The 11,250-nt window shown below is 40.8% G+C and overlaps 1 protein-coding gene across 1 annotated transcript in view; it reads right to left on the bottom strand.

Moving 5' to 3' along the window:
• The window catches only part of LOC119423206 (myelin and lymphocyte protein), a 9,275-nt gene extending 8,940 nt beyond the window's left edge, over positions 1-335 (bottom strand). Inside the window, exon 1 of the mRNA XM_037690611.1 lies at positions 219-335. Within this exon, the coding sequence (XP_037546539.1) occupies positions 219-308 (90 nt within the window). The 5' untranslated portion in view covers positions 309-335. The remainder of the gene's footprint in view (positions 1-218) is intronic.
• Positions 336-11,250: the final 10,915 nt, after the last annotated feature.

Genomic DNA, 11,250 nt, shown 5'->3' on the forward strand with positions numbered 1-11,250 from the left:
TATATATATATATATATATATATACATAAAATATATATACACATAAAACACAAAGAAGGAGATGGTTTGTGCAACAAAGATAAAAGTGACCAGAGGTGCAGGAAAAGGTTGTGCACATGGTGCATTCAGTGTCTCCTCTCAGCCAAAAACTCCTTTTTTACACACACACACAATAATAGCAGCAAAAGAAGAAGACACATGCTGGTTTGCTTTCTTACCAGTTCTGGCAGATACAGGATGTCGGGGATGGTGGTACAAACTCCCACCCCACTGGGGAGGTGTGCCATCCTGTCAACGTTGGAAGCCATCTCTGTTCCTGCTGCTGAAGCTGAAGAGACACTGAAGTGGATTCAGACCTGCCGAGTTTTAAACCGTGAGCTGACTGGAAAAACTGGAATCCCCATGAGTCGAGAGGAGACACGCCTAGAGTCCCACACACCCCAGGACACCTCAGACAGAGAGATGGACAACTGGAGGTCCAGAATGATGGAGATGCAGTGTGAGACACGCTTATCAATGTTTGACCAGTTCATCACCATGGCAACCTGAGGCAGGTCAACTTCCAGCAGCAACAGCGAACTGCAGGACAACAGCAACAGTAGACACAACCACACTGTTATTTTTATTTTACACTTTTGTACATGTTGAAGACCAGTTTAAAACAATATGTTCTAGTTCTTTTGGAAATTAAATTGACTTTTTATTTAATTTTTACGACCTAATTTAATCAGAGTGTTCTTGATTTTTTGCTACTTAGACTACAAGCATGTCTTAAAGACATAAAAACCTGGATGACCCTTAATTTTCTCCTGTTGAACAGACAAGACTGAGGTTTTGGTTTTTGGACCTGAGCACCTTAGAAATTAATTTTTCAGTCTTTCTCCCTCCTTAGATGCATTAATCTGTCCTCCAGCTCTAATGTTAAACATCTTGGTGTTATTTTTGATCAGGACATGTCTTTTATCCCCCACATTAAAAACGTTACTAGAACCTCCTTCTTCCACCTGCGTAATATCACTAACATTAGAAACATCTGATCTAAAGATGATGCAGAAAAACTGGTCCATGCATTTGTCACGTCTAGACTGGACTATTGCAATGATTTATTATCTGGGTGTCCAAATACTTCTTTAAAACGTCTTCAGTTGATCCAAAATGCTGCTGCCAGAGTATTAACTGGAGTTACTGGGAGAGATCATATCTCTCCAGTTTTAGCTTCTCTCCATTGGCTCCCTGTCAAATCCAGAATAGAATTCAAAATCTTACTTCTAACCTACAAAGCTCTCAACAACCTAGCTCCATCTTATATTACAGATCTCAAACCCATCCAGTCGAAGCAGATGGCCACTCGTCCTGATCCTGGTTCTGCTAAAGGTTTCTTCCTCATGAGGGAGTTTTTTCTTTCCACTGTCGCCTTCATGCTCGCTCAAGATGAGAGTTCTGTGATGGAGTTAAACTCAAAGCAGTCTGCTCCTCAGATAAATAATGTTAAATTATTGTTTTTATGTATGAATGTTTCTGTTCAGGGTTTCTGTTGTGACTTGGCGCTAAATAAATAAATAAACTGAATTTGATTGATTTTTTGCCTCTCATTCTGTTACATGATTTTATTTTGCACAGCACACAGTTCTTAAAATAAATATTTAGTTGAACTCATTAAAACTTTTTTCATTAACTGTCTCCAAGTTTGTCTGAATCAAAAGGAAACGTTTGTTGAACAAGTTCTGGTGAGTGTCAAATATCAATCGTGTGGTTTGTGTGACCTACAGCTTAACAGGAGATTTTAAAAAGGAAAATACAATAAAAATGCTGGCATTATGTGTGATATGTGTATAAAGCAAAATCAGTTATAAAGGAAAATAGAAGTGCTTGGAATGATTGTTGATCAGGGGCAGGTGAGGGTGGTGACTAACTGGAAAAATACTGAGGAAGCTGAGGGTGCATGAGATAAAACACTGGAAAACCAGGATGAATCTACATATGATCAACAGAAACACGAGTGGATAATAATCTAAACTAACAACATACAAATATCAGAAGCTCACAAACAAATAAACTCAAAGAATCACTGAGTAATCTAAACAAAATCACACAGATGTGACACTTTTGGTACCCGTGCTGTGATCAAAGCAGCAAAGATGGGGTAGAAGTACAAACTGGCGTGAAGTGTATCAAACTAAAATAATAGTTAAAATTTAAACTGTCTACATCGACGCAGCTGCCAAGGTGAATAGAAAGAGGCGTTTTAATTTGTAGCCACAAAAACATGTTTGTTTCTATGAACAAGTGTAAAAGTTCAAAGTGGAGAAAGTCAAACTTTAAATTTAAAGAATGATGTGACTCAATTTAGTTTAAGCTGCTACTTTCTGGAGCACGTCTAATAAATATTGTATATTTACAAATATGTCTGCTGCTTTACATTTGTTGATTAGTAATTTGGGATTTTTAGGTTGGAGTTGGTTGGATTAGTGAATCTTTCCACATCATGAACTGCCGGTCAGGACATCTGAATTTTCTAGTTTGTTCTCTGAGAACTGATTTAAGCTGAAGGCCTTCCTGAAAGTCTCTTTTTAAAACAATACAAACCAGTTTTTCATGCTTTACATTTTAATGCTCCCATCAGAGCAGCTTCTTTCACACCTCGCACCGTAAACAGCGAACCCATGGAAACATCAGGTGTCTCGTCTGGCAGGACGGGGTTGTCGGGCGGGTGAGCTGTGAAACGAACACCTTGGATAATCGATGTGACGGATCAGGTTTCCTGCTGTCTTATCCCCCCATCCCCCTGCCTGGGAAACCTCCTCTTGATGAACAAAACACTGTGAGGAGAAAGAAAACTCCCCAAACCGAAACCTTTAACAAACGCTGACTTCACGCAGCAAAGTTCTTCAAGCAAACTTCTTTAGCTCCAATTGACAAAACGTTAAACCAAATCTGGAGTGATTTCAATAACGCCTTTTGGCAACAGACTCAACAAAACGTGCATGCTCAGTTTAAAACCTCACACATCCAGGACATGGTCAATTCAAAAAAGTTCAAGACAAAAACAACTGGACTTTATTTGTAACAGACGATGTTTCGCTTCTCATCCGAGGAGCTTTCTCAATTCAAAGAGCAGAGTGTGGGGTTCAGGTTATAAAGCTGATGTAAGATACATACATACATATGCAGATTGACCGATCACACCTCGCAATAGGAGTTTTTAAGGTCTTAAGGCCCCTCTGTTCCCATCTGATAAATGTGAAACTGACTGGGTATCGGTCCTAAAATGGCCCCTAAAAGTTTTTGAAAGTTGAAATCTGAGGCCTCCTCCTCTGCTTAGAGAAGGTTTCTCTCTTTTTACATAAATTGCTTCCTTCACCCCCCTCTCAAACCATCTCTGTTCTCGGTCCAAAATGTGCACATTTTGGTCCTCAAATGAGTGTCTCTTATCCGTGAGGTGGAGGTGAACAGCTGAGTCTTGTCCTGAGGAGGTGGCTCTCCTGTGTTGAGCCATGCGGCTGTGAAGTGTTTAGTTTCTCCAATGTAGAGGTCTGGACAGTCCTCGCTGCACTGGACCGCATACACTACACCACTCTGTTTGTGTATGGGTGTTCTGTCCTTAGGGTGGACTAGCCTCTGTCTGAGAGTCCTGCTGGGTTTGAAATGTACTGGGATGTTGTGTTTGTTGAAAATCCTTCTGAATTTTTCTGATACTCCAGCAACATATTGGATGACAATGTTTTTACGCCTGTTTATATGCAGGTTAACACAAGGGCAACAATGCAATGAAATGTTCAGGATAAGAAGAACCAGTTTGACTCGCTATAAACACAAGAAATACTGAAGCATACAATCAAAGTACAAAATAAAGTACCAAAAAAGTTAAAAAGAGAAATATAATACTTACAAAGTTCAATGGAATCAAATGGTAGAATATAACGGTGCAAGTAGAATTAATTAGTATAACTAAGTATTTCACAGGTAGTAATATAAGTTTAAATGTACATGATAAATATTGCACATAACTAACATAAACTACATAGGTTGTGTGACAGATTATTGCACAGGTAGTGAGTAACATTTAGATTAATTGAATTATGATGTCATAAGGTAGTGACATACATGATACAGCCACATATAGTGTAGCAGCAATAAACATATTAGCTGTCACAGCTTATATTATTCATATTAGTGTCACAGATGTGGCTTGGTGCAAAGTGATTGTCAAGAGTTCATTCATCTGACAGCTGGTTGAGTTACCGTATTCTTAAGAGATTCATAGGAATTTTGAGCATGTTGGAAAGGTGTGCCAAACAAATAAAGTTTGTGCGAGAGTCTGGAACCTGTCTCAAACGTCACTTAATTTATTGCCAGAAAGTGGGAGAGATGTGAGACAATGCTGTCAACCTATGAAACCAAAATGTGTGAAATGTGACTAACTAGCAACATAGACAAAATTGTGATCAAATAGAGATGAGATTGAAACATAATTAAAACGTTTTCTTAATGAATTTTGACAAATAAATTGGAACATAATTTGCAGTAACGTTGTGAAAATGTTCCATTTTATTCTCATTCTTGTATGCACGCAAACTAGAGTTAATTAATCTGATAAAGGTTTGCTAACTTGGTAGCTCTAAACTGTAAATCTGGATAAAATGTTTGCTAATATTTAATGGAATTTACCTGAAAGCAACTCTGGACAAATAGTCTGACTGTGATTGTCATCTCTTAGGTTTACGGTGAAACTAAAATGTACATTTGAACAATGCAAACAAACAAACAAAATGAGACCAGTGAAAGGCCAAGACCAAGCTTTAGCATCACAATACTACAAAACTACTCCCCAACTTGCTCCAGAGAATGATGCAACATGAGATGCAGGTACAGTAAATACTGTGTTTCCCCCTTCTCATGGTTTTAGATAGCGCGGCATGTCCTTTCTGTCAATCAACAGGAAGCTTCGTATTTTTGATAAGACAGACAGACACTGGTCAAAGGTTACTGATGTTTTTATTAATATGGCTGAGAATGTTAACTCTGCCCATGAACCATATGTTTGGGTTAGCAGAGAGAGCTGGATGAGGAGCTGAATGCAGCTACAGCGTGCGGCTGGCTCCAAGAACGCCTCCAAGTTCTATGAGATCAGTTGAACTGATAAAAGTATAAAAACGGGCTGGGGAGGCAACTAACACATATTCTTGTGGCTGGTCTTAATGTGTGTACTTTCTGTATATTCTGCATATTTATATAACCTGTCCTGAAAATCTGACCTTGAAAGTGAATACCGGTTAGAGATCTCCTGCTGTTAAGTGCTTTCACAAACAATTAACTCAGCTCTGGCATTCATATTTCAAACTCTGGTAAAATGTTGACTTCAGAGACTGTTACTGGCAGGTTGTGGAAATATGTCACAAACTTTTACTTTTATTTTTCCCCAGGGGAAATGTTTGAGGACCAGTTCTCATTTTAAAACATGACCCGATAAAAAAAAAAAACATAGAAATTTGATAGAGCATGTCAATGGATATGTTTTCTGTTAAGTCTGTTATTAGTTATTATTAGTAAGCCAGCAGTGGTAGGGAAATGCAGCAGCAAAGCAGCAGTGTATCCATGCATCCAGCGGATCATGGAACCCTGTTGAAACTTGTCCTTTTTTATTCAAAAAACGTTCAGTACAAAAACAACTGGACTTTAACACTTTGACTTTGTAACAGAAGACCTCTTTTGCCCTTTTTTTTTTAAATTATTTTTGTTTTTCTTCTGTAAATAAGAGTCACGCTGCAGCCCAAACTACAAAGTACTAAGATGATATTTACTATGGCCTGTGTGTACGACAGAGAAAAATACTCAGACATGTTCAACTGTAGGGGCCGCCATAATGCTACTGAGTCACATTATAGGCCATGTGCATTTTCGCTTAATAATATTTTTGTCTATATCGCAAAATTTGAACAACCTACTTTTGACTGGTTTTCTAAGGTTTAAAGTTTTATCACGCTAAAACCCCCCCTCTAAAATCTAAGCACCATATGAATTATAAGTTTTATACGTTTTGGCAAGCTAGTGTAACATGGTTAAAATGGTTCATGTTAAGTCCAGCTCAAGTGTACCATCTTCTGGTCAAAAGTTGTACTGCATTAATCCTTAGAAAGCAAGGTATAATGGGTAATCCTCAAAGCCAGGAGGATCACTGATGAGAAGGAGCGCATGTTTTCTGCCAGAGACTGACTTTACCTCTGTGCTCATTGTATGAAAATGCAGATGGAGAATTAAAGACGACTGATGCCACACCTTAGCAGCTCGTGATTTATTTCCACACCGAGAGAAGCTATCAGATACGCATAGGTCACATTGATGTCATGACTCGTCCAGAACTATGCCGGACCAGGCTGGTGGCTTCTGATCTGCACCTCGCTGGAGCTCCACTGTGCCATCTGGGTTGTCAGCAGTCTAAGTAGGACCTCTCGGTGTGTTTATTTATGTGAAGGGATTATTTGTTGATGCTCTTGGACTTTCGTCAAAATGAGCTTCAGTAATTTTGGACAATCAAACGTGACTCCACTCTATTGGTAGAGGTAGAGGGTTCTTTAAAACCTTTATTCCATTTTTACTAAGTGACTAAGCGTTGGGTGGGGCATTACTTAATGTTAATAATGTAAGTGACTCATTTGTGTCTGGGGAAGCAGTTACACCCAGTAGTCAGCCCTGTCCTGATGTCCAACCTCCTCAGTGTTCTAGCACATCAATCCCAGATTATCCTGAATAATGTTGGGCTGGTTGACCAGATGAGCACTGTTGCCCAACAAATAGGGCAACAGTTGGCTGATAGCATTATGTCACACCTTAACTCAAGCAGCCAAAAGGGAACTGTTATTAAAAATCTCCAAAATGAGAGTCATGAAGTTCCATGCAGCACATTGGACCTCTCTCAAGTCCAGCTCGTTCCCAGAAGCCAGGCAAGGGAGCCACCTATATTTAAAGGGGAGAGTTCTGATGCAATTACAGTTGATGAATGGGAGGACTTGATGAGAAATTACATCAAAAAAAGAGCCAAGAACACCAGGCTGAGGAGGTTCTGATCCACTTCAGAGGCAGAGCAAAGGATGTTGTGAGATGTGGAATAAAGAATTGTGGGATTGATGTTCAGTACAATCCACAAGTCATCTTTACACTTCTGCGCAAACACTTTGGGTCCAATCAGTTATCCCTCATACCACTTGCTGACTTTTACTCCACCCGTCCAAAAGAGAACGAGGATCCATTGGAGTATTGGCTGAGGCTGAATGGAGCAGCTGATGTTGCCGTTAGCCGTCTTAAGACACAAGGTCAAACTTTTGACAATTCAAGTGTTGACGTTACTCACGTGTTCATCAGACACTGTCCAAGTAAAGAATTAGGTCTCACCTTCAGATCCCAGACCGTTGACAAGTGGTCAGCACAAGATGTTCAGGAGGTGTTGGATGAATATCATATGGAAAAGGGAATGAAGAAGTCTGCTGAGAAAGAGAGTGGAATCAGTATGAACCGAGCAGAGGTGGACTGCACTGCACCCACAGCTGTGCATGAACAGGAACTGCAACAAAGCGTGACCCCTGATGATTCCACTCTGGAAAGACTGATTAGCATGTTGGAGAAAGTGCTACTTCAAGGCCAGAGCAACCCCCACTCCAGCAGAAGGCAACCTGTAAAAAGCTGTTTGCTAAATATTAAAGAATTGACATGCCATGTTCTGTGTGTAATGATGATCCGCACACTGCAATTATGCACTGCCACCAGAATAATCTGTGCTTCCTGTGTCACCTTCCTGGCCATTCAAGTCGAAACTGTCATCAGAGAGACCAGCTGGCTTCCCACAACCAGCAGGGAAACTGAATGATCTGCATGGAGGGGAGGACAGCGCAGATCATCTTAGTGACACTCCCATCTTAGATTCTTAGATGATGATTGTGAGACACTGTACCTTAATTACAGCAGTAACGTTCCACCATAAAAAACATTGATAGTGCAAACCCTGCAGAAACTTTCAAAGACCGACAGCCTGTTCTACGCAGATGCGACTGTCGGAAGCGAACATTCTTTCAAAGCCCTGGTTGATAGTGGATCAATGGCGTGTACCATAAGTGAGGAAGCTGAAGCAAAACTTTCAAAAAGTTTTACACACATGGACAAGAAACCAGCTAATGACTTTATTATTGTTGGATGTGGAAGTCGTGTTGCCACACCATCTGCCTTGTATGAACTCACTCTAACAGGTTTTGGCTTCAAAGTCATAATCCCTGTTCTAGTGGTTGCTGGCCAAACTGATGAAAGGATATTGGGCAGTAATGCCATCAGATGGCTGATCTCACAAACGAAAATGGCTTCTAGTGAGACAACAGACTTTCCCTCTCAGAGAGATATTCATAAAGACAATCTGTCCTGTTTAATGCCTCTGTTGTCAGACTCAATGACCTGTGACTCAAAAGTGAAACCCATCAAAGTGGGCACAGCCAAAATCAAGAGATCTGTAACTCTCCAGCCCCTATCTGAAAAATTAGTTTGGGCCAAATTGCCTGCTTCTGATGTTTCTCTAGTTGGATGTTCAGTCATCATTGAGCCAACTCAATCTAAGTGCAAGCCCAGACAAATTCTAGTGGGGAGAGTTGTGGCGTCATTGTTTGGTGATGGGTGTGTTCCTACCAAGATTGCAAATCCAACTGAAAAACTTCTCACTCTGAGAAGAAATGCAAAGGTTGCTGATGTGTCCACCTGTGTTTCTGTGCATGACTTCACGAAACCTGAGTGCATCCAATCCAGCACACAGTACACCCAAGACTCTGTAAAGACCCCAGTAACTGAGGAGGAGCTGTCACATATTCTGAGCAACATTGGACTCCAGGACTTGGACCTCTCATCTTGTTAAGTCGCCCTTGAGTGAAAAAATAAATTCAATTCAATTCAGTTCAGTTTATTTATAAAGCGCCAAATCACAACAAAGTTGTCTCAGGGCACTTTACAGGAACATTCACATAAAAGCCAATTAGTAAAGTTCTCTATCTAAGGAATCCAGCAGACAAGTTGAATCTTGGCTTTGTTACAGTCTCCCATCCTGAGCAAGCACAGTGGCAACAGTGGAAAGAAAAAACTCCCTTTTAAAAGGAATAAACCTCCAGCAGAACCAGGCTCAGGACAAGCGGCCATCTGCTTTGACCGGCTGGTTGAGAGGACAGGAAGGAGAGACAGACGAGCATAGAATGGTAGGTCCAGGTATAGGTCCAGGTGTATCTGAAAGACAAAAAAAACAACACATGTTAAGGATAGAAAAAATAATTACAAATAATAGATTGCTGCAGATCATTCAGCAGTGTGAATCCATCTTTTCTCTGCATAAAATGGACTGTGGGGAAGCTAAAGATTTTGTGCACAGAATATATCTTGTGGATGACAAGCCCTTTAGACTACCATACATATGTGTTCCACCTTGTCATTATAAGAAACTGTGCACTGCTCTCACAGCAGCGTGCATGCACACTCAACCAGAGGTATGGCCACTTCATGGGCATTGTTTAAAGGAATCCCAGTGGCAGACATACTATTCTTTCAGCACAGGAGAGATGAGCATCCTCCCACTTGTCAGGACTTTAATGTCAATTTTTTTTCTGCATATGCATTTTTGGGGCGTGATGTAGGGCCCCATGCTATTATGTTGTACCTAGAGGTTGAATCGACTAGTTGACCATTCATTTACGAATCGTTGGTTACGTACTGTAACCCCAGATTCTATGAGTATAGGTGTAGCCCTTTAAGACTGTTGCTGGTGGGTTTATCCCTAGGCACTCAGCGTTGCACTGAAAAACTTTTGTCCACGCCCACCTGCTGTGTGTGGCCACATGCCACATGGCTTGCTGGTCACAATCAATCCAAATTCAGTGTGACTGCAAAAAATATTGCTTGTTTCTTCACAATATAGTCAGTTTTAGTCTGGACTAAAAAGTGTTCATTTTTAGTGACAAATAACAGAAGTACCAGGAATGCAGCAAAAAGGACTTTCAGCCGGCTCAACCAGTCAAGCAGCCAGTGTTCTCCAAGGAAGTTCACCTGAAAATGAACCTGCTTGAATAAACTAAACTGGATTTACTTACTTCTTTTTTCACCTGGGTGTGTGGACCACATCACCGCCCTGCAGCAGCGCACAGCCCAAGTTACTGAAATGAGATAAAGACATCTGTGGTGTTCTCCAGATCTTCTGATTCTGTGGAACAATTAGGACATCACATTCTTACTGCGAATGATCTTGGAAGTACATAGGGGACTATAATGAGTTATATATACACTGTAAAACCATTAAATAACATTAAAAAGTCCATGCTCAATAACCCAGGTATACAATCCAACATTTTTCAGTCAGGTCATCTGGACAGTTTCTTTTTTTGCTGAAACGTTTCACCTTCCATCCAGAAGGCTTCATCAGTCAAGGAAACACACAACACAAAACTGATTATTCCCCAAACAGCTTACTCCAAAGTGGAACAAACCAGTTATGTTGGTGCTAAGATGGTCTCTTTGGCACGCCCCCTCCTCTGGTGCCGGCCCTCTTCCTCGTCGACAGTCATGTCAAACTGGTTCAAAACCAACAACGTCCATGCTCAATAATCCAAGTATACAGGTATACATTAAATAACATATTAAGATGTCAGTTCAGCAGAAGGGCCAGGATCGTCCCCTTGGCACCTGCAGCCTGCTGTCTGCAGAGACAAGGAGCTTGGCAGGCTGCTGGGAGGAGTGACCATCGCTCTGAGAGGAGTTCTGTCCAGCATTCAGTCCGAAGGAACCGAGAGAGGCCAGACCATTTTCTTCGGATCTGCTGTGGAATGGACCTTCACAAGAGATCCTTCCTGCCTACAGCCCAGTGGCGGCTGGCCAATAGAGGGTGCCAGGGCGCCGCCCCACCACTCACCACATTACCTTGAATAAGACATAAAAAAATAAATAAAAATGAAATGTATGTTGTTTTTTGTTGTTGTTGTGTAAGTTAAATATTTTTTTAGGTAATGATGAGTAAAGTTGCTTCGTTCAAAAACGTCTGATTGTGATGACGCACTTCTGCCCTGGGACACAAAAATCGCTGCCCATAGACTCTCGTTAAAAGTTGTGCATGCGTAGTAGCGCCTCTTCAATACAAAACATAGGATTATTCTGGGCGCATCTCTCCTGCGCTCAGAGCTGAATGCACGAATGCACATACATACATATAAATATATATACATACATATATATATATATATA

The sequence above is a fragment of the Nematolebias whitei genome, chromosome 16 (genome assembly GCF_014905685.2).
Source record: "Nematolebias whitei isolate Nwh7 chromosome 16, NemWhi1, whole genome shotgun sequence".
Classification (NCBI taxonomy): domain Eukaryota; kingdom Metazoa; phylum Chordata; class Actinopteri; order Cyprinodontiformes; family Rivulidae; genus Nematolebias; species Nematolebias whitei.